The sequence below is a fragment of the Narcine bancroftii genome, chromosome 3 (genome assembly GCF_036971445.1).
Source record: "Narcine bancroftii isolate sNarBan1 chromosome 3, sNarBan1.hap1, whole genome shotgun sequence".
NCBI classification, from domain to species: Eukaryota; Metazoa; Chordata; class Chondrichthyes; order Torpediniformes; family Narcinidae; genus Narcine; species Narcine bancroftii.
This window is the reverse complement of record NC_091471.1, coordinates 203,833,569-203,857,619: the sequence shown is the minus strand read 5'-3', so window position 1 is coordinate 203,857,619 and position 24,051 is coordinate 203,833,569. Positions and strand designations below refer to the sequence as shown.

The 24,051-nt window shown below is 41.9% G+C and overlaps 2 protein-coding genes across 23 annotated transcripts in view; one reads left to right on the top strand and one right to left on the bottom strand.

Moving 5' to 3' along the window:
• slc10a7 (solute carrier family 10 member 7) overlaps positions 1–24,051 on the top strand; it is a 199,254-nt gene that overhangs the window by 50,008 nt on the left and 125,195 nt on the right. For 18 of the 22 annotated variants that reach the window (XR_011354073.1, XR_011354083.1, XR_011354076.1 and 15 more), the window contains one exon: positions 5,828–5,866. Coding sequence is in view for 9 of the 22 variants with exons in the window: in XM_069926356.1 (XP_069782457.1) it covers positions 5,828–5,866 (39 nt within the window). In the remaining 13 variants the exon portion in view is untranslated. Of the gene's footprint in view, positions 1–5,827; positions 5,867–6,370; positions 7,161–10,950; positions 11,682–24,051 lie in introns of those variants that run through there. The other 4 variants (XM_069926373.1, XM_069926365.1, XM_069926369.1 and 1 more) reach the window with 3 other exon arrangements.
• LOC138758042 (protein NYNRIN-like) lies at positions 12,383–23,285 on the bottom strand. The gene is made up of 2 exons (XM_069926353.1): positions 20,157–23,285; positions 12,383–16,512 (listed from the first exon to the last, which is right to left on the bottom strand). The coding sequence occupies exons 1-2, from the start codon at positions 20,740–20,742 to the stop codon at positions 16,184–16,186; spliced, it is 915 nt and encodes a 304-aa protein (XP_069782454.1). The 5' UTR covers positions 20,743–23,285; the 3' UTR covers positions 12,383–16,183.

Sequence of the window (24,051 nt, the reverse complement as noted above, 5' to 3'; positions counted from 1 at the left end):
CCAGATGATAATCTCTTTCTTTCAGGTTACCACAGAGTTTCTTTCTGTTTCCCTTATTCCAAGAGAAACATCAGACAGATAGCACTTCCAGCCATCTGCCACTCTGGAGTTTCTGTTTCAGTTCCAGGCAGCTTCTCCTGCTTGTTTCAGCTGTGACTCTCTCCATCTCAGATTCCAATTGCCAGCCACATGTCCTTCTCTCTCTCTCTCACTTGCAAAACCTCCTCCTCCTCCAGCAGTCTTCTGCTCCCATCTGTTGTTTTAGGTAAACAAACCTCTCAATGACCTTTGAATGAGCACTTTGCAGAAAGGTCAGAAGCCTTGTAAAAATGTTCAACACAGACCACCTGTCTCCATTCCATTAATTTCATGACATCATTTCAATTAGCACCTACTTGTGAAATGTGCATATTATTCTCCTTAGTTTCTGTAGTCAGTATTTTAAATAAAATCTGTGTTAAAATGTGTGTATGTATGTAATCTACTCTAATTTTACCAATTTATCTCCTAAGTACATCTACAAATATTACATCACAATACTAATTTACAAAGGAGAATTCTTTGGCTTGGCTTCGTGGACGAAGATTTATGGAGGAGGTAAAAGTCCACGTCAGCTGCAGGCTCGTTTGTGGCTGACAAGTCCGATGCGGGACAGGCAGACACGGTTGCAGCGGAAAATTGGTTGGTTGGGGTTGGGTGTTGGGTTTTTCCTCCTTTGCCTTTTGTCAGTGAGGTGGGCTCTGCGGTCTTCTTCAAAGGAGGTTGCTGCCCGCCAAACTGTGAGGCGCCAAGATGCACGGTTTGAGGCGATATCAGCCCACTGGCGGTGGTCAATGTGGCAGGCACCAAGAGATTTCTTTAGGCAGTCCTTGTACCTTTTCTTTGGTGCACCTCTGTCACGGTGGCCAGTGGAGAGCTCGCCATATAACACGATCTTGGGAAGGCGATGGACCTCCATTCTGGAGACGTGACCCATCCAGTGCAGCTGGATCTTCAGCAGCGTGGACTCGATGCTGTCGACCTCTGCCATCTCGAGTACTTCGACGTTAGGGATGAAAGCGCTCCAATGGATGTTGAGGATGGAGCGGAGACAACGCTGGTGGAAGCGTTCTAGGAGCCGTAGGTGATGCCGGTAGAGGACCCATGATTCGGAGCCGAACAGGAGTGTGGGTATGACAACGGCTCTGTATACGCTTATCTTTGTGAGGTTTTTCAGTTGGTTGTTTTTCCAGACTCTTTTGTGTAGTCTTCCAAAGGCGCTATTTGCCTTGCCGAGTCTGTTGTCTATCTCATTGTCGATCCTTGCATCTGATGAAATGGTGCAGCCGAGATAGGTAAAACACAATAAAATACCAATGGTTACAAATGGGTCACAGAAATAATCCAAAGGTAACATAAACCGAGAAGATACCTGAGCAACTTAAAGTACACTGAAAAAACAAAACGAAAAGAGACAATACTGGGTTTCCATCCTGACATTCTGGGACTGACTTGAACTTACCATCCACTGATCCTGTTTTTTTAAGAAAGGACGTGGGGAGATGTAATCATACCTGCATTCCAATATACTGCAAGTATAGTTGCCACACTTCAATATATGTGCCATACCCCCCCCCCCCCCTGCCCTTCCAGCTTGTAGGTGATTTTCCCCAGGCGAACACAGCTCTGCATCTCTGACTTCCAGGTTACCGCTATACATTTCCTGGCCACAGTCAAGGCGACCTTTACAAACTGAATTTGATATTTCTGCAATCTTAAACTCATGTCTATGATATCCCCCAGCAGGAACAGCTCTGGCTCATCAATAAATCCACCCCTGTAATTTTTACCAAAATATCCCATAGATCTACCCAAAAGGGTCTCACCTTGGTGCATAGCAAGACTGAATGTACAAAGGTTCCCATCTCTACGCCACATCTAAAACATAATTCTGAGATTTCTGATTTTACCTTGTGTAATTTTTGTGGCATAAGATACAGCTGGTACAGGAACCAGCCTATATCTGGCATTTATGACTACTGTCATGTTGTCCTGACTTAAGTCGGACCAGCACCGCTCATGAATTGTTGTTCCTAAGTCTGACTCCCATCTTTGCTTTGATTTATGGAGGCCCAGTTTCGGGTCCTCATTTTTGGATAGGAGATACATAGCAGAGATGAATTTACATGTGATCCTCTTTTGAATTAGAGCCTCCATGTCACTACACACTGGCAGGCCCATAAGTGATCCCTCAAAAAAATCTTAATTGAAGATAGCAGAAGGTGGTCTTATTGGATAAATCAAATTTGTTTTTTAATTGCTCGAATGACATGAACTTCCCCTTCTCGTAACAATCCTCAATGCACCTGATCACTTTATAAAGTTCTTCAACCTTCTCCCCCCGCCCTAGAATAAGAATTAAGAAACATTCACAGTGCAATCACTTGCTATGTCAGTAGTCTGTTTTCAATGTTTTGTAGAGGCCTCGTCTTATCTAAAAATCAAACAGCATGCTAAATTATTTAAAACATTTTTTCATGAGTGACAATAATTTTTCTCTGTGTTCTCCAAAATAATAATAGACAGAAGAATAATGTGGGAAAAAAATTTAACATAAATTAACATAATTACTCACCTTGTGGTCGTTTACACTGCACACCTAAGTTCCTGTGCGTGATAGTCTCAGTGCTCTTATGTGGAGCAACGTGGCCTGCGTTATCAGCTGGAAGTTGAATTCATGAGGTGAGTTTTGCGGTGCGATTTAGACTGCAGGCTTCTCCCATAAAGTAATAGGGGTCCTGCAGGATAAATAAATCACAGTGCAGGAATTGACGACAAATTCCTGTACTTTCCTTTTTAGATTGCCCATGTAATGGCAAATTTTGTTGATTGTGCTGTTACATGTCTGCAGTCTAAAAACCATATATTTCTTTATTTCATGAGGTGGCTCACAGACTACTTTATGCTATATTCTTTTGATTTCAATGGGTGAAAAATTGATCTCAGTGCATCATGCACTCTAATTAACTTATTGGAGAACAAACAATCCCACCATTTGCAGAACATCTTGGAAATATTTACCAGTTCATTACTTAGCACTTCCCAGCAGCAGTAATAATGACTGTAAATATCAGCTTACTGAAAAGATGTAATGAATATGCTCTTGTTAAATTTGTGCTTCATCCCCCTCCAATATTTTATCTGATATAACTGTTGTTATCCAAATTATCCATTCGAATAATGGATAGCAAATTTTGGTTAAGCTTGTATCAAATAATGGATACTTCCTACTTAAAATGCTTATTCCGATGGAAGCAAAAATGGTTAAATATCTAATTCCAAAGAAGAGTCCTTTGACACTAAATAAGATTTTAAGCATCACCTTGTTATAATTTAGATTATCATACAAATATTCATCTTATAATTAAGTGGTTTTATTTTTACTGTGTGATTTTTTTTTCCAACCGTTCCTTTATGGGATACAGGCATTTCTTCCAAGAGCAGCATTTATTGCCCACTCCTAATTGACTCTGTGAAAATGAGGATGAGCTGCCTCTTGACCTGCTGTAGTTTCTATTTTAAATGGTGTCATTCAGGAGGCAATTCAAAGATGAAGCTTCAATGTTAGGAATGGCATAGTTTGTGCCGATTATAATCTAGCCGGGGACTTGATGTTCTTCTAAATGGTAGAACTTGTGAATTTGTTGGGAACTACCAAAGGGTCCTTGGAGACTTGCTGTTAGATGGTCTACCTTGCAGCTTTGCTGTGCTGTTGTTTTAGAGTGTTAAATATTTAAGGTGTTGGATGGGTTGCTGATCTAACAGAGTGTTTTTTTCTGGATGGACCAAACTTCTCACGTGTTGTAAGCACTGTAGTCATCCAGAGAAGTAGACGGTTTTCCAAAATATTGCTCACTGATTATAATCAGGGAAAGATTGGAGATCAGAAGCGAGTCACAATAACAAAACCGAGAGCTTGTATGGCTTTGGATTGGGGAGGTAGGTATGAGGTATGCAAAGCTACATTATTTAACTGTTCATAGAGAAAACATCAGACATTCAAAATTGCTTTTCTTTCCTTCTTAACCTTAAGCCATTAATATTTTGATTTCATGACAGATGCAGATAAAGTGTGAATAGGATACTAGTAAAATCACTGAAATGCTGGAGGAACTCAGCTGGTCCTGTCAGCATCTATAGGAGATTTTAAAAAAATATTGCTGGCATTTCGGGCCTGAGCCCTTCTTCAGGAAAAAAAATTGCCTTTCGATCCATTCAGTTGATTCACTCTGAAATTTCTTCAAGGGGTGCCTGCCCTGAAGATGTTCTCTTCCTCTCTTCGAAGGGAGTTCAGTGAGAAACTCTCTCACTGTCCCCCATCTGCACTGCCTGCTGCTCTCAAGCTCTACAACCATATTCTCACCCAGCTCCTGATTTTTCCTTGAAGACAGGCTCAGGCCTGAAATGTCAACAATATATCTTTGTCTCCTATAGATGTGGAAAAGACCAGCAGTGTTCCTCCATCATTTTGGCGTTTTTACTACAATCACAGCGCCTACAGCCTTATCATGATTTACTGAATAAGAGACTATTCCACTTTTATTAAATGATCACAGTGTTCTGATGGAGGAATGAGTTAGTTTTAGAATTGGTCAGAATTTGATGACCACTGGCCGTGGTCACATTATTGGGACTTAGAAAAGTACATTGCTATTATTGAGCCAAGTAAGAAGCTATAGTAACTTGTATGTGCAGGGATAGTGATAATTGTGCTTCATGTTTGCATCTGGCAGTATAAGGCAATGTAAAATTGAAGCTTGGACAATTAGGCTCCAAATTTTTGTTAATGTCTACTTTAGATGGGGATATTGGCTGCTTCTTTTTCTTGTCCATCAAGTGCTATTCAAAGAAGTGTACTTGCATGAATCAGCAACTATTTCAGTTCCGACTTGCATGCTGTACCAAACAACTCGCTTCAGATCCCATTGAAACAAATTACTTTTTTAAGACATTGAACGTTTTTACATGCCAAGAAGCACCAAATGCCACATCCATGATAGTGAACAAAGGTTACTTGTCTGTAGGTACTGCACTGTTCAAGGCATTGCAGGACTGTCATTTATTAATGTCTGGAGAAGTCTAATGATATCAACAATCTTAATTATGAACCCAAAAAAAGAAAGATAAATACTCTGGACTCATAATATTGGATCACATTGTCTATTTACCATATCATTTTCTCTTTGGAAATAATCCGTACATCTAGTTTTGTCCTTTGAATGTGATTTTAGATTTACCATGATGTTTTGCAAGTAAAAGGTGCAAAAGTCGGTTACATTATGCCTAATTTTTCGAGGGAGTTGTATGGCTGCTTTTTGCTTCAATTATTTGGATTGACCACCCTAGATTGTGTCCTCATTATCTGTTTATTTTGACGCTCTATTCAAGATCCTTATTTCATTGCTTCTGCTTTTTTTTCTCCCAAGATTTACATAAAAAAACCTGGATGTTAGTAGTTTGAGCAAGAGTTATTTTTACTTTCATGTTAGTTTTTACACTGGTTTACAAGTAAAGTTGCATCTGTTACCTGAAAATTTTGAAAATATGACACTTGATAACTTCTTAGTAATGCCTGCAATAGAATAATTTATACTACTAATTTCCAGTCAGAAATCAAAGATGCGATTACAATGTTGTACTTAGTTTAGCAGATTAATTTTAGTTTATTAAAATAATTTTTTCTCTAACTGATGAGTTTAAAGTAATACAAATATCATTCATTGATGAGCAGTTCATAATGAAAGAAATGCTGTCTGTCTTGACTGAATAATTACATTTTGTTTTGCAGGCAGCTGCTATTTTCAATTCTGCTTTTGGAAGTTTTCTGGTAAGAATCAAAATATTGAATCATTCCAATACAAGATTGGTTTTGTAATCATGGTTAAATTGTGATGCTTATTTATTTATTAATTTGCAATTTAGTTATTACAAAAACAAGCAAAAGAAGAGTTTGTTGGATGATTTAAAAAAAAATTATGGTTAAAACTTGCAATGTCCTAATTTTGCTACTAAATAAAATGACAAATTTCATAATTCTTCAAGTATTCAAAAGGTTATTTGTAATTCATAATTTTACTTTGTTGGTATTGATGATCTTGATGTTGAATTTAACATTAATATTTGAATGCCTCTCTGAATTGTGACTATAAATGAATGTCAGTGAAGCAACAATTTACTTTTATTATATATAGATTTTAAAATTATTTTTACAGTGCAGTTGCATGTATCTTTCTTCAGATGGCTGTTAATCTTGACCAGAATGGAATTGTACAATCTCTTATTTGCTTGTTAATATCTACAAATTGAAATATATTTCCATTTCTTGTTACAGTGAACCTTCCCACTACATTTCAAAACCTTCATAAATGAATTTAGGAATAGAATATCAACTAATTCTATTATGATATGACAAAGTAGAAGTGTGTATTGATACAGAAGCCTTTTTTTAAAAGAGGAACCCTCCAAGCAGGGAGGGATTCATATTTAGAAGATAAATCATAGCACATGATAGTGCAGGAGGTGATCATTTGGAGCAATATTTTGTGTCTATATTTTATACTGTCTACTTTTACTGTTAGTATATTCCTGACTCACAGTGAAGAAACATTTATCATGCAAACCTTTATTTAGATTGAGATATGTTTGATTACAGTAAAACACAGAATTTTGTAAGCTTCAGTATTTTTTTTTAATATGGATGCCTTATTTGTATTTGATAGATTAATGCAATTTACATAATTTCCAGACTCTGGTTTCTTTACACTGTGCCACAGAGAATTGCTCTAAGAAGTGTAATTTCATTATCTCTCCTCCTTCATTTTATACATGCTGTTTTACAATGAAATAGATTGGAGTAAATGATTTGATTTCCCTCCTTGATGTGCAGTAATAATATTTGATGGCAGATCAATTATAGTATGGCTGAATAGCCTGCAAGTAAAATCTGTTATTGTTCTGAATTATGAACATATTATACTTTTTAAAAATCTTTTTCTAACTACTGTATTTATTGGAATTTGAGGATGTGCTGCGAATTTCTAATTTCTAATTATTCAGGTCAATGAAATAAGGAATAAATTCAGAGATCAACTTTAAAAATTTCAGATGCCACTATTTGTCAATAGAATAAAGCATACAAATATTTTTAGTCTATAATCAGATCAATGGAGTCTTAGAATAAATATCATTGATGCTTTGCCTTTATCGATGAACCTTTAGAAAATAGTTCTTTCAAAATTATTAGTTTATTAGTTCTTAAGCTGATATTTTTCATTCAACATTTATTTCCATGAATACCAGATTCACACATACTGATGTGCAGTTAATTAGGAGAACGTAAATATAGTATGGTAGTCGTGTTATTTTTTTCTTGCAAATTTAGGACATGAATTTAATTAATGTGATGGCTAGTAGTTCCAAATTTAATTTTGTTCAAACTAAGTTGATTTTTAAGTTGTTAGATTGCTTTATTCTGTTTGAAAAAGTACATTTCAAATAGTAAAGAGACTGGGCAAGTGATATTTTCAGCCACTGAATTAAGGTTATACAGTATGAGAACAAGTACATTTGGAATGTTGTACAAATAATGATGCAAGATGTGTTCAGAATCTCATTACATTTTACAAGATTTGACAAATGAAGAAATCCCAACCTTTTTTAATCTATGCACTTGGTGTTCCATAACACTTTACAACAGAATTTTTGAAAGATATTCAAAACTGAAATTAAAATGTGAGATGTTTTGCCTCAGGGTACTGCGCTATTTACAGTTTTAGGGTCAATAGTTTATATTGGGGAAAAATCTCCATTTTCATAGATGATTTTTAATGTTTTTTTTTCAGAATTTTTATCATTCATTTATGTAATATGCAAATTGTAACATTTTGGAATTTATTGCATACCTCTAATAACATTCAAAGTTTCCTTTCAATATCACATAATAATATATTAAAAATGTAATAATAATTCAACTTTTGTCTGATGTAAGGCAAACAAAGGGTTGCTATGAGCATTGCCCAGTGCCCAAACAATAGGAGAAAAGCAAAAGAGTCCCTTCACAGTCACTGAGTGTCCATGGGTTCACCTCCACTGCTTCCACAGCCTCCACAGCTGCATAGGCTCCAGTCCAAATCTTCAGCAACCCAAGCTCCAAATCTAAGCCTCCAATATGATCAGAAAGCCTTCAGTGCCTGAGGGCACCCTCTCGAATCCCAGTTCCAATACCTGATTCCCAAGAGCCAGTCTCCAGCAGTCTGTGAGGTTCCTTTGACTGCAAGTCGCCGGCATTTCTCAGCCTGTGTGAGTCCTTCAGCCGCTGAGCCCCTTGTTGGTTCACTGCCTTGAACTTTGAATTTTGCTTTTGGATTTCATCACAACCACTTGGATCAAGACATTGCTGGCTTGATTGATTTTACTGGGCCTGCTGAAGATACTAAATAGCTGAATATTAGGCCACTTAATATTGCAGATATATTGACAATATCCAAGAGTATGGAAAAATAAACTGTAAGAAACAAAATGTAAAATATGTCCTTCAAATGATAAGGGAAGTGGTTGAGAATGTTTTAAAGCTGAAATGACTATCAAACAAATGTTCGTTTCTACCCAAATTGTTTGAATCCTTTTGGAAATTAGTATCTACAAATTTGCACATAATAGAAATAATTGTCAGTGACAATGGAAACATATTGGATGTATGACACCCAATGTGCATTTGGATTTTACAATTTGAGGCGATCACGAGATTGTGCGGTGCACCAGGTTGGAAGAAGTACAAAGGAATTGGGAAAAATTCGAGGAAGGACCTTTTGAGGATGAGGGAAGATCTGAAAGCTTAGGTCTTGCATCTCATGCAGTCACAATGGAAAGTGCCAGAATAAGGGAAGTAGTTGGTGGGGCTATCAAAGTCGACCAGGGAGTTGCAAAGGGACTGGTCCCTTTATAATGCTAAAAGCGAAATGGAGGAACAGATGCTTCCGAAGATAGAAATTTGTTGAAGCTCACAGAGATTGAAAAGTATGCAGAGGTTGGTAAATTGGAAAATGAGGATCATGGACCTTCTTTCTTTGTTCTATCCAGGAAGAGAAAGGGTCCAAGCAGAGTCAGAGAAAGAGATGAGATGCAGTCAAGGGCTCTTCAACCATGGTAGAGGGGAAACTATGGTTCAAGAAGGAAGTCACCTCAGAGGCACTTATGTCAAAAGTCTTATCATCAGAGGAAATACAACAGAGATGGAGGGATCAGGAAACTGGAATGAAACCCTTGTAGGAGGTATGGTGGGAGGAAGTAAAGTCATGTTTACTCTGGGAGTATGTAAGCTTGCAATGATGTTTGTTGCTAGCCTATCCCCTAACAGGGATGGACCATATGCAGATGAGAACAGGTTGGAAATTACAGAACAAGTAATGTCACCTGAGCACTTTTTGACTGTGTGTAGGACGCAGCAAATTTTCACTAATTGACATGTTAAAAAATTGAAGAAAGCATTGAGTAGGACTGAAGTGAAGACTGTTCCACCTATTGCACAAAAAAAGAGATGTACCCTGTGAGTGCCCAGAGTACACATTTGACCTGAAGAAAATGAATGGAATTGAAGAACCTGTAGTTCCAGGTGAATGAGTATGTTGGTGGAAATGAACTCAGTACAGTGAAGAAGCAGAAATCACCCTGACCAGCCTGGTACACCCTAGGATAAATTGGTTGGATCCAGTGAATTAAAGACTGTCAAAGTGCTGAAGTTTTTGGCTGACAGGGATGGGAATCTCCCAAATTTAAGATGGCATAATATGTTACCGCATTATGAATTTTAATTGCATGAGAAATAAGGTAATCCTCGTGATATTTTGTAACAAGTTTATCTTGCCATGACCAATTTATTTCTTTTATCTCCTACACTCTTCACTAATATAACACACCTAAGTGGCATATCAATTGAGTCCTCAGAAGAGATGAATATTTTACAGGACCTATGTAGATTGTGCACTCCAGTTGCTTTTAGCAAGACTCAGCTGCCGTACTAATGATAATGAGTTTATTGTCAAACACTGTACATATGCAACAATGTACAGATGCATCAAAATTCATACATGCTACAGCCAAGCAGATACTTGGTTCAAAAAAAGTAATAAAAATGACTACAATAATATACTAAATAGATTAAAAAGATCATAAATACAAAAATTAAATGATAAATATTCACTGTGGGGAAAAAGTGACTTTGGAATAGAGCAGACGATCTATTTCAGTTTTGGATGTGGTTCAGATGCCATTGATGAAGGAATAGTGGAGAGGTTTAAAGAGTGGAGGAAATGGGACGAAATAATGCATGGAGATCATGTCATTGATCCCATTGATGGAATAGCTAGCACCATGAATCATGATATGTCGCAATCAAGTGAGGCAATGCATGGTGGGAGCATCATTGTGCAAGATCTGGATGCTACCTTAAATTGGTTGATATATGCCTTCGCTGTTACTTTAACAGGTTGCACTCCATTTGTACATTTGTCGAGGTGACCTAAGTCTTTGCACATTGAAGAGCTGGTGGCAAAAGGAAGAAGGGATTATATTCCAGGGTTGAATTTCACCCACATCCTAGCCCCTCAGGCAGTAGCACACTAATGTGTCATATTTCCCAACAGCCAAATCTGCCCTTCTGCAAGTGCAAACAGAAGTTTTGGATGACCTCCTAGCATCCTGGGAATGGCATCTATGACTTCTGCAGTGCCAGGCATTGGTCTTAGCTACCAAGCTGTATCTTTGTTCCGACAGGAGGAACAGACAAAGGAAAAGTAAATCTTTGTAGTGGCCAGAGGGCATGCACATGCATGTCTGTTGTTTTGATACATATTTGTTCTTCATTGATATCACTCATGTTATTAAATTTAATCTCATACCTTTTTCCATCCTTAGGTGTTACAAGACAAATAACATTTTAACTTGATGATTTTTAACCAATGGAATCATGTTCAGGGATGATTAGTTGGTTGCACTGTTACATTAAGGACCTTCTCGGCAGAAATGTAAATAGCTGGGGTTGCAACACCTGATTCTTCTTTCAGATTATCTGAAGATGACCTGAGGTTTTTTTTCCTCCTTCAGAGTTAAACCTTGTTATTTTTGGAGAGTGAAGACCATTTTGATCTCTTTGTTTAAAGTATTGTGAAGTGAACTTTGAATTTATTCAGGCACCTGAAAGATAACTACTCCATCACATATCAGGTGGTGATTTAACACTTCTTCTATAAAAAAATGAGATTGATTGTTGATGTAACTGACATCCATCATCAGCTGACTTTCCAGTGGCTCCTCTTTGTTGCTTGGCAACCATCTCATTTTACTTTTAGGGTTGAAGAAATCAGCCAGCTTGAGTTGCGGCAGAACAGCAGCTGTTCAAGAACTTGTGCACCATGGTAGAAAGATTCTATTATTAGTTACTCACCAGCTGCTGCACTTTGATATAATGCAAACCCTTCCAGTTGGTCAGTACCTTCAGTTGCTTTGAAGGTTTATCCAGGTCGCCATCCATGTGCAGCCATTGATGATCTAAACCTAAGGGACCACAGCCAGAGTTGCAGAGTTCATAATCATTTGGACTAGCATCTTGGCTGGCAAAGGTGTCATTAAATGGGCCTGGAAAATAAGACTGGTAGAAGCATTAATGACCTATTGTATGAGAGATGTGATGGTGACTCTGCCAATACCATGGTAGGATCTCAAGACAAAACATATTGTGGGCCTTAATGGTTTTGATAACCATGTATGCAAATAGCAAGTGATCTCGGAAGTTCCATGTTTTTACCATCATGTGATGTAATATTGTTGCTGCCTGTGAGATGTCACATTTTATTGCCTGATACTCGAAGCCTAATGCACTGAAATGTGAGGCAAGTGGAATCACCTTCCTGACGAACTAATGTTTGTTTTTTACAGGGCCTCATAATGTCCTCCCAACCCAAACCTCCCTGCTTTTCCTAGTCATAATTCAGCGTTAGGATGCCCATTTCAGATTCCCAATGCCAGTTGCATGGTATTTTCTTTTGTTCAAGATAGTTTTCATGTTTTTGTATCTTTTGTAAATTGTCTTGAAAATAAAACGTTTGTAAAAGAACGTATATGGAGCAAAAAAATAAACCTGTATGTATTTTTTCACTTTTATCTGATTGTGCCATAGCACCAAGTAAAAGCAACTTTTATTTATCCAACATTACTTAAAGTTCCAAGGTGTTCCATAAGAGGATAATGAGACAACATTTAACAGAGAGCCAATTCTGCTGGCATTGCGACACAGAAATTTTCTTAAAATAGTTCACAGTTCTGTTTATCAAGTTCAGTTCCTTTTATTGTTACATAATAATACATAAAATGTGATATTCAGAATATACTTTAACTTTTGTCTGCCGTGGCAAACAAAGAATTGACACGAGCAATGCTTTAGCATTCCTAACAGGAAGAGAAAGAGAACCAAAAGAGAGTCCCGTCAGAGTCAGTGTCTGTGGATTCGCCTCCAGCAGTCCCACAGACTCCTCTACAAATCACCAGGTCCAAACCTCCGATATGATCAGGAAGCCTTCAGCACCCGAGGGCTTTCGGTAGCCCCTCTTGCCCTCAGTACCCTCGATCTCAAATCCCAGTTTTGATACCTGGTTCCCCTGAGCCAGGCCCCAGCAGCCAATAAATAGCCTGTGTCTATCTATCGACTGCAGGTCGACTACCGACCGCAGCCTGTGTGGATCCTTCAGCCGCTGAACTTTTTGGTTGCCTACTGCCATGGTCACCTTTTCTGAAGGGTTGTCTCACATGCTTCTTCTTCTCAAAGTGGGGGAGGGAGGGGTGTTCTTCTTATTTCTGGTACCCTGTGCCAGTCTGCTGCTCCTTGGAGTCAATAATCTCATGTGGTGTGCTGCCCAGCATAGGTGCCACCATCTTGTGCACAGACCACCAAGTTAGCAGGATTTAAAAAAAAAACACAGTTGGCTCCTTTAACAGGCCATTTAAAGTCTGTACGGAGACAGTGACATCAAGACCGGGCAGTCAGAGCCTGTGGAGGATTGCTGTGTCTCCTCTCCCAGCCCTCCCGGGTCTGCACTTGCAGTAGTGCTGCCATTTTTATTATAAGGTTTCCAGGAAAATTTTAAGGGGAGATGGGAGTGAGGGATATAATTCCGGAGCTTAGACAAGGTACTGTTAAAGATAAGGAGCACAATGGTTGGTAAAGAAAGTAAAAGGTGAACAAAAAACAAGAGTTGAAGAAATGTAATGTTGATGGAAATATATAAAGTTGTTGGGCCAGGTAGGGTAACAGAGGAATTTAGCATGATAACAATATTTCAAATTCCTTGCAAGATAAACGTAATAAGTAATAAAATCCCCGTTATCAACTAGCAGCCCCAAGCAACTGGGAAAAAAAACAGGTAAAATAAATAGGTTAAAAAAAATGAAAGTTTAAAATCGGCGCCCTCTAGAGGTTAGTTCGCTAATGATTCAACACAAGCTCAAGCAACCAGCAAATTCAATTATCTGACAATATCAATCCCCCTAGGTGCTGGATACTAGGTGTTATACTGCAATTCTAATACACTTATTTTAATTTTCAATCTGAAGAAGGTAGTTGTATTCTACAGTTATGCGCCACTTAACGACCATGACACATTCTGTGAAATAGTGTGTTATACGATGTGGATGTTGTGCGAACACTATATTAATGTATATACTTAGCAAAGCTATAAAGGATAATGAACACGCTTAATTAAACTAATTTTTTTTTCTTTACTTTTTAAACTTTTATGTAAACACTTTCTTAGCCTATATCACACACAGTTTAACAAAGAAGATCAGGGTCATCCACATCACTGTTCTCTACTTCCTCGTAGTCTCCACTGGAAGGGTTTCAGTTAGAATAACCTCCATTGATTAACTGTCCACCCTGAAATGCCTGAAGGATCTTGGGGAGGTGTTGGCTTCTTCAGGATTATGTCACTGTTGTTTGCCTAGTTTGCTTTTTCTTCTCTTCATAAATTTCTTTATATTCAGCAAACACTGCATGAGCATTCCCCTCTAACAGTAAAAAGCATTCAGTATTTGGGTCTTCAGCAAGCTGTTAGGGTCTTCAAAGAATTTGGCTAACCCCTTAATGGTGAACCTCTTCTGCACCTGGTCTTCTCCTCCTGCAGTTACTTTTTCCTTTGCCTCTTCTTCAGCTATTCGCTCTTGCTGTAGCTTCAGCAACTCTTCATTCCACAGGAACTACCTCTAGGAATTCTTCCTCATCATCTACGTCGAGGTTCAGGTTGTTGTTCACCATGTCGACAACAGCTCTTAATCCTTGCAATCTCATCATCTTTTTCAAATTCCTCATATACATTTTTTTTCCAATACCATTTCTGCACTCATTAGTTCACATTATTCCAGGCCCAGGAGTTCAACTTTATGCAGTTGTACTCCTTCCAGAACTGCATCAGTGTCTTGACAAGGTCATCAGTTGCAGCAAAGGTCCTCCCCAGGTAGTAGGTGTTGAATGCTGCAATAACCCCTTGGTCCATTGGCTGGATTAAGGAGGTGGTGTTTGTTGGTAGGAACATCACTTTAATATTGGGGTGGAGGTCACCAATGAAAGGGGGATGTTCTGGAGTGTGGTCTACAATTAGCAAAATCTTGAAAGGTATGCTTTCTTCCAAGCAGTACTTCTCCATTTGACTGACATAGCAATCGAGAAGGACACTCTGAAAGAGCATTTGTGTCATCCAGGGCTATTTATTGCTCCTGCAATAAATTGGTAAAGTGTGTTTGTTAATGTTCTTTAAAGCCCTGGGGGTTTCACTATGCCAAATAAGAAATGGCTTTAACTTGTATCAGCAACGTCACCTTCTAACATCAATGTCACTTTGTCTTTAAAAGCCTTAAAGCCTGGCACTGACTTGACCTCCTTATGGATGAAGGTCCTTTCAGGCATTCGCTTCATTCATAGTAAAAACTCTTCACGTCAGCAATGGCAGACTCACAACTCACTTTCACATTATGCAGCAAAAAACATTTTTTGAAGCACCTGAACCACCCACAGGTAGCACTAAACTCCATATCATAGTTAGGTCCTGCTTTTTCTTTAATCATCTTGTTACGAGCCCAGAGGACCCCAAAACCCTGCAGCAATAGATATTCATCAAGACAAATGGTTACTTCAGCAAAAGTTGCTTTTAATGATCTTTAAACATGAAAATAGGATCAAACTCTAACTTATTACTATTAACTTAACCCCCTTTTAATTCTAACACACGTGTATGTAGTGTGTGTGTAAGTTTAGAAAAGTTCTTTGATTTACAGTCCAATCTCACCTCATTCCTCCAAGTTCACTGGTTATAGGCAATTCTTATACTGTGGACAGAATTTAACATTTATGAAGTTCACCAGACTTTGGTGCTTGAAAGATAAATGGTTACTCCTCAGGAAGGTTCTTGTCAGTTTTCGAGATTTGTTGTTCGTTGGTCACAAACTGATTTTTCTAATCAGCCCCGTCAGTGTCTTGCTGAAGAAACTTGCCCCATCTGGGTTTTCCAGATGATAACCTCTTTCTTTCAGGTCACCACAGAGTTCCTTTTTGTTTCCCTTATTTCAAGTGAAACATTAGATAGCCAGTCCTCTCCTCTTGTATGAACCACAAGGGCTTTGACCAGGCTGAACTAAGCACTCACAACCTGTCTTCAAAATGGGGATTTTACACAAGCTTGCCAGTTTGTCCTGTTTCAGTTCCAGCTGCTGCTTCTGAACTGAATTCTCTCTCTCACTTAGAGAAAGGCCCGTTTTACTCTCTCTGTGCTTTCTAAACCACATGACCTCCTTAGAACAGCAAACTGCACTCAGACCGCGTGCGGCTCTGACGAGTTCTTTCATCTGTTGCTTTTCCACACAACGATCCACTAGTGAAGTCCCTTGGGCACTCTCCAAAGTTTTTGCAAAGGCCTTCGGAGCCGGCCTGTCTTGCTTGAGCAGAGCTCCAGTATTTTAAATGAGATCGGTTTTGAAGTGTTTGTATGTGACCTACATTAAAAACCCTGCCACACTTTATCTCCTAAAAACATATCTATTTGCAATATAAAGCACAACATATTCTGTCATAATCTGAACAAGCTTTGTGCCTTAGCAATGATCATCAACGTGGTGAGAGGGACTCTCTGTTGTGTTTGTCCTCAATCCACGTCATTAGCAATGTCTCTATATCTGATATGGGCCCCTCTTGCATTTTCATTAGTCTTGTAGCTTTCAGTAGAGCCGATCCTTTAACAGCTTGGAAAATGTTTTCTTTGTCTTTGAGGATCGTTGTGATTGTCGAGTACAACGTGCCTAAATCGCGAGCAAAAGCATTCACTGCTTTTCCAACATTGTGTTGTTTAATAACCTTTTGTTTCACTTCCAACTCGATACTTCTCCTTTCCCTCTTGCTGCTGATATTACTAGCACTGGTTTTGCTGCATCTGGGAGCTATGATAGATCGAAAGTACAGGTCAGTAACGACATACATAAGCATTTGTATACAAAAGACATGAGATACACGTGTTGTGTATGGGAAGTTGTTGCGTACATCCGATTACATCTGCTACATCCCATTTCTCCGATAGGGATTCCTGAACTCTATTATAATCTTATGGGACCACGGATGACGGATATATATGCATTCGACATTGCCCGAACTGATGTTAAGTGGCACATAACTGATTTAGTTTGTGTGATTAGTATTCTTGTGACGCAATGAGATCTGGCTTTCAAATACTTGCCTGTGGTTGACCTGTACAGGTACACAATCCTTTATCCAGACGTCTAAAATCCGGAAAGCTCCAAAACCAGCAATTTTTTCCTGGTGCTGCTACAGCGGAAGGAGAGAGAGAGGAATAGGTTGGGGGGTGGGGTGGAGAGAGACGGCAGCGCGACTCGGGTGGGTGAGGGGGGAGAGAGACGGCAGCGGGACTCGGGTGGGCGAGGGGAGAGAGACGGCAGCGCAACTCGGGCGGGTGGGGGATGGGGGAGAGAGATTGCAGCGTGACTCGGGTGGGGGGTGGGCAAGAGATGGCAGTACGACTAGAAGGGGGTGGATATGGCAGCACAATTCGGGTGGTCTTAAATCTGGGGCAGCTGACTTTTGTTCTGAAATCTGGAAAAATCCAAAATTCGGAACACAAGGGTTCCAGATAAAGGATTGTGTACCTGTATTACTTGGTTTTGAAACTTATACCATTCTCAATAACATCACAACAGGGAATTTCTTATAAAACATGCGTTTTGTAATGACACCATGTCAATAACTTCAGAATATGGCAATAATTGAAAATGAAATGGATTGTCCTATCATTACAATAAATATTTTACTTCGCGATCATACATGTTTTTAATCCAATGTGATGCAAAAGTTAATATTTTATTAACATATTGAACAGAAATTTAACAATTAGATTAAACAATGAAAACATTGTATTACTCCAATTTCAACGGAGGTATTAGTCTAGAAATATACACTGCTATTAGCTTTGGAAAACTCATATCTTCTTTAAAAAATCTTATTTCTATGTTAATAAATAAATACTAAATAAATAATGAAGCATATCTTCTTGCTGCACCACCACCTCTCATCCCACTGCTATCCACAACCATATAACGGGGGCAGTACCACTTTGCTTTTGCTTTGGTTTTTTTTGCAGCATTCCTCTTTTGAAAACTTTGAATCACAGTAAATTATATAGTCTCAAACATAATAAATGAATATTGTAATAAATCATCTTGGTTTATAGACTTGAGGGGTCGAATCTGGCAGTGTTTGGGAAAAAATATACTGGGATTGCATAGCTTGATTAACCAGTGCATGCTTGATCCCAGGCAGAATAATCAACATTTGGATGCAAGTGTCTAACAAGAACTAGCCAGCTGTTCATTGCCTCAGCACTTAAAAGAAAATGTGCAGTTTTTTTGGTGACCTATTTATTATCCTGAAGCCATATCTGCTCTTTTCAACAGGTGCCATTGTCTTCCATTTTTGTGGAGGTAATTTTGCAAGGTTGCAAAAGTTTATGCAAATTGACAAAGTACACTAACTTCATAATGAGATTAAGGATGCTAGGGAGTTGTCCCTAGGAAATTGTCCAGAAAGATGGTCAAGAAATAGAGGAGGCCAGGCATGAACACTATAACACAGATGCATTGGTGTGGAATGTTGAATGATCAAAAATGCATAATCAAGACAAGTAAAGCCCTTGGCAACCCTGGCTCTCCATATCTGTGTTACTATTTCAAACACAGTTCCATACACCCTCCTGTCACATTTAAAACTGTCCATGAATGCCATAGTAGTAATTCTTGTGCCCCCACATTCTGAGACACTTAATGCCATTTCAAGCTAACAGTGTTTACAAGTAGTCAGTTATTCAAGCATCACAATGCAAGATGCATCTGAAACCCTTTCTATTGTAGATGAAGGTGGCACACAGATGACTTGAGCAACAACGGTCTGGCAGGGGTAAGCCCATAATCATCAGTTGGCTGTTAATGATCAAGGGCACAAGCCTGAAACGTCGGATATGTATCTTTGCCTTTACTACATAAAGGACACTGTTTGACCTGCTGAACTTCTCCAGGACTTTGTGTTTTTGACCACAGACAAGAAAAGAGAGAGACTCTGGGGGGTGGCAGAGTGATTTATTCAGAAATTTATACATGTTCATCTTAATGCCATCTGGCTGGTGAGTGCCAAGATGGAGTAAAGATCAAGGCACAAATGTAGCCTTTTGTGCCGTCATGGGAGAGAAGGGGGCGGAAACAACAAGGAGAGGAATACTGGCTAACAGGTAAGAGGCCAAAGGTGGATATGTGTGGGAGGGTAGGAGGAAAAAATAGCTGAAGTGAAAGGAGAGTGGGTAGCTCTCTCATAGGAGAGGGAAGAGGGTATGGAGCTGGAGGAAGGAGAATGAGGGTTAGGGTGGGAGAGAGACTCTGCAGAAGAGTTTAACAGAAACTGGAGGTTGATGTTAATGTCATCTAGATGGAGAGTGCCCAGAGAGAATATTAGGTAGCCTTAATGTGGCAGTGCATAAGGCTGTGGAGTCTTATAAGTGTGGGAATGGTGTATGGAATTAAAATGGTTTGCTATTGGTATGTCCCTGCTATTGCAGCAGACAAAGTGAAGATTCTCAATGAAATGATCTCCCTGTCTGTGTCCAGTTTCTGCAACGTAGAGGTCACAAAAAAGGACTAGATTCAGTAGATGGACCCTGCAGGTTAATAGGTGAAGTTTTGCTTCAATAGGAAGGGCTGTTTGGGGCTCTGAATGGTGGTTAGGGAGGAGGTGTGGGTGCAAGTGTAACATTTCTTGTGATCACAAGGGTAAGTATCAAGGGGCAATTGGTAGGAAGGCAGGAGTTGGTGAGGGAGTTATTGAGGTATGGATACTGATAAAGGCAGAGAGGGGAAGATTGTCCGTCGTTAGCTGAAAATATAGAAATATGTTGGCTGGTGGGGTTGGGGGGAGGTGACAGCAGGGCAATCCTGTTCGTTTCAGGTTTCTCTCTGACAACGCCATTTTCCCATGGCTGCCCTGCCACGTGGTGATACAAGGGGGGCCGGTTCGCCATGAGGATGTGCGCCACCACACAACCCTCCCACCAAATTGGCTACGTGTCCTGTCGTTCCTCTCTCCGTAAAAAGTTCCTCTCTCCCCCATTGTCCAGGGTGAAGGTTCCACCGGACCGGTGCAAGACTTTGCATGGGCCCTCGTACGGTCGCTGTAGCGGTGCACCTTGTGGTCCCCTCTGCACAAAAATGAACTGGGCCGAGTCAAGCTCTTTGGGGAGATTAAATGGCCAGGTGCCATGGTGTGCCGGGGGAGGGGGAGCGGGAGCTAGGGAGGCCAATCACCTGCGTAGGTCCGCCAGCAGGTTTTTGTCGGTGGCCATGGTGTCAGGGTTTGGGCTGAAAAACTCATCCAGCAGGGAAAGCGGTGCACCATAGACAATCCCTGCTGCTGAAGCCTGCAGGTCCTCCTTGGGTACCGTCCTAATCCCAAGAAGGACCCAGGATATTTTGTCCGCCAAGTCTGGACCGGAGAGCCTGGCCATAAGTGCCTGTGGAACCTCTCCACTAACCTGTTGGACTGCGGGTGGTATACTGTGGTGTGGTGGAGCTTGACCCCCAGGAGCTTCGCCATCTGAGTCCACAGGGCAGACGTGAACTGTGCCCTCTTTCGCTAGTGATGTGTGCCGGGACTCCGACACGGGCATTCCATTGGCTGACCAGAGTCGTGGTGCACGTCACCACGGAGGCCTTCTTAATCGGGATGGCCTCCAGCCACCTTGTGGCCCAATCCACCACTGTGAGGAGGTAACGAGCCTCCTTGGACACTGGCAGGGGCCCAACAACATCAATGTGGATGTGTTGGAATCTGCGAACCGCTGCGTCGAAGTTCTGGATGAGGGCTTGTGTGTGTCGCTGGACCTTGGAAGTCTGGCACTTGGTACAGTTCATGACCAGTTCTGCCTCCCCCTTCTTCAGCCCGTGCCACACAAACTGCTCCACGACCATCCGCACGGTTGTCTTTACCGCTGGGTGAGCGAGGTCATGGATCAGACTGAAGACCTTCGCCATCCAGTGTGGCGGGACCACCAGGCACGGCATGCCTGTTGAGACGTCGCAGAGCAATGTGTCCTGGCTGCTGGATACCTGTACATCCATGAGTTCCGGGGCTGAGATGGCGGTCCGCAAGGCCTGGGTCTCCGCGTCGTTCCTCTGTGCCTGAGCCAGTTGCTTGTAATTCAGGCCAGGCGCGAGAGTGTTGATGGCTGGACGGGAGAGCGCATTCGCCACTACATTGTCCTTGCCGGCCCTGTGTCAGATGTCGGTTGTGAAATCAGACACGTACAAGAGGTGGCGCTGCTGTCTTTGGACCACAGATCCTTGGCCATCGCCAGTGCTTGAATGAGGGGCTTGTGATCCGTTAAGGCTGTGGACGGCCTGCCCTCGAAGAAGTAGCGGAAATGGCAGATGGCCAAATACAACGCCAGGAGCTCCCGGTCGAAGGCGCTGTATTTGAGTTCCGTTGGGCAGAGCTGCTTGCTGAAAAAGGCCAGTGTGCGCCATTGTCCATCGAGCCACTGTTCCAGAACCACCTGGCTAGAGTCTCCTTTGTCGCGATGAAAGCTCTGTCCACCTCCTCTGACCACGATAAAGTCTTTTCTTTGGTGGCCATGATCACGAACAATGGGCGCATGGTGCGCGCGGCTCCGGGAATGAAATGATGGTAAAAGTTCACCATCCCCGCGAACTCTTGGAGGCCTTTCAGGCTGGAGGGTTTGGGGAATTGTTGAACAGCCGCTACCTTCTCTGGCGCCAGCGCAGCCCCAGCTGCCCAAATGGTTTTCCCCAGGAACTGGAGGGAATCCTTGCCGAACTGGCATTTGGCCGTGTTGACCATAAGGACGAAGTCCGCCAGCCGGGCAAAGAGTGTGCGGAGGTGGGCTTTGTGTTCGTTGCGGTTGCGACTGGGAATGAGAATATCAAGTCCAGGTCTTTTCCAATCATGTCCATGAGGTGCTGGAACATTTGGGCTGCGTTCTTTAGACTGAAGGTCATAAGCAGGAACTCGAAGAGGCCAAAAGGGGTGATAATGGCCGTCTTACCCACGTCATCTGGATGCAACGGGATCTGATCATATCCCTGCACGAGGTCCACTTTGGAGAAGACCTGTGCGCCGTGGAGGTTGGCGGAGAAGTCCTGTATGTGGGGCACCGGGTACTTGTCGGTGATGGTTGCGTCATTCAACCGACAGTAGTCCTTACACGGTCTCCAGCCCCCGGACGATTTCGGGACCATGTGGAGCGGCGATGCCCATGTGCTGTCTGAGCATCGGACGATTCCCAGTTCCTGGAGCCTGGAGAACTCCTCCTTTGCTTTCTGGAGCTTCTCGGGCAGCAGCTGTCTCGGTCTAGCATTCAGTTGGGGGCCCTGTGTGGTGATATGGTGGAAGACCCCATGCTGGGACAGGGAGGCATTGAACCGTGGCTCAAAGATGGCGGGGAATTCGTGGAGGATCTCGTCGAACTCGTCCCTGGCAGCTGCTATGGTGGCGATTTCGGGCCTATGGGCTTGTGCTGTGTCCAGTCGGGTGGAGTGGAACGTTCGGGTGTTGACCAGCCTTTTGCCCTTTATGTCAACCTGTAGGCTGTGAGCTCTGAGGAAGTCGGCCCCTAACAGCACGGAGCCCACAGAGGCTAGGACAAACCTCCACTGGACCTTCTCCTTCCTGATCTGGATCTGTGCCCTGTGGGTGCCATAGATCCTGATGGTGGAGTCATTGGCCACCCGCAGGGTTGGACCTCGAGATTAGGTGCGTCTCTAATGCTGTGGGGGGAAGGACATTGTGCTAAGCCCATGTGTCCACCAGGAATCAGCAGCCGGTGGATCTGTCCATCACATGATGGAGGCTGTTTGTGTGGCCAGCCGTCACAGCCATCAACGGCGGCTGGCCTGGTCGTTTCCCTGAAACTCACGGGGCTGCTAGCACTTACGGGTTTGTGCTCCCCAGCGCTAGTGGTAGAAACACCAGGTTGACTGGCCCTCCTCTGTCTTGGTCTTGGGAGCAGCTTGCGGTCGACTGGCTCCTGGTGGTGTCAACTGGTTGAGGGCTGCCTCGTTCTCCCTCATCGTGCGCCAGTGGGCATCCACATGGGCTGCTGCTCTCCTCGGGTTCGAGAAGTCTTCATCTGTGAGGAGCAGCTGGATGTCCTCTGGCATCTGTTCCAGGAATATCTGGCAGAAGAGAAAACAAGGCTTATGGCCTTCCGCCAGGGCCAGCATTTCATCTATCATTGCTGATGGACTACGATCCCCAAGCCCATCTAGGTGAAGGTGTCTGGAAGCCCGTTGCTGGGGAGTTAGCCCGAAAGTTCTAAGCAGCAGGTCTTTGAGGGCGGTGTACTTGCCCGTAGCCGGGGGTGGTGGATGATGTCGTCCACCCTCACTGCCATATCTTGGTCCAGAGCGCTCACGATATGATAGAACGTCGTGGCATCTGAGGAGATGTTGCAGAGTTGAAATTGTCCTTCCGCCTGCCTGAAATACGTTCTCGGTTGGTGGGTCCAAAAGGGGGGGGAAGCTTGATAGAGACAATGTTAACCTCTGCTAAATTCATGGTGTTTTAAGTCCAGAAAAACATCTGGGCTCGTTGGGGTCACCACTGTGGCGGTGTGACTAGTGGAAGAAACACAGCCACCACGTTGAGGATCGTTAATGACAGTTTTTTCTCAATTTCAGCCCGCCCCTTTAAGGGCAGCATGAGCTCAGTCACCTGGTGCATTGTGACATCATAATCACTGTCCAGGGTGCACGCTGGAAGGGATGCTGGAGTCGGAGAGAAACCTCTGACGATGTCATTGCCCCATGGCTGCCCCACCATGTGGCGATACAAGCCGGGCCAGTTCGCCATGAGGATGTGTGCTGTCACAATATTAACACTGGGCAGCAGTTAATGTGGACAATACAAAGATAAACACAGGGAGTAGAGGCCTCAATAATGAGAAAGCTGATGGAAATGATAGTCATGAGAAAAATTAATAGTCATCTGATCAACAATATAGCAAGAATAGAAAGCCTGAAAGGATTTGCTTTTTTTTTAAAGCAAATTCTGCTTCATTAACTTGATTAAGCTTTCTGACAAAGTATCAGAGTAATATGGTTGGCATTGTGCTACAGTTACATAATTTCTTGTCAGCTAATATAAAGCTTGTTGATTAGAAAGGGCTGTAGAAACATGGAAATTGTACAAATTTGGGATATAAAGATGGAAATGTATTTATTGTGTATCTAAACACAATGTACTGGCAGAACTCAGCAGGTAAAGCAGCATTAGTGGGAGAAAAATATCGGTCAACAGTTCAGACCACAACCCTACACCAAGACTGGGGATGTGGAAAAGAGAAAGTAATGTAAAGAAGTCAGGACAGGAGGACTAGGACAGAGCTCCAAGTGGGATTGGTGAAGGATGAT

Excerpts from the sequence above, each read along its gene's own strand:
- LOC138758042 (XM_069926353.1), bottom strand. The coding sequence starts at position 20,742 with ATGGATGTACAGGTATCCAGCAGCCAGGACACATTGCTCTGCGACGTC. Across the intron at positions 16,513-20,156 it reads TACCACCCGCAGTCCAACAG|CTCCCAGATGCAGCAAAACC; the intron begins GTTAGTGGAGAG and ends GATCTATCATAG.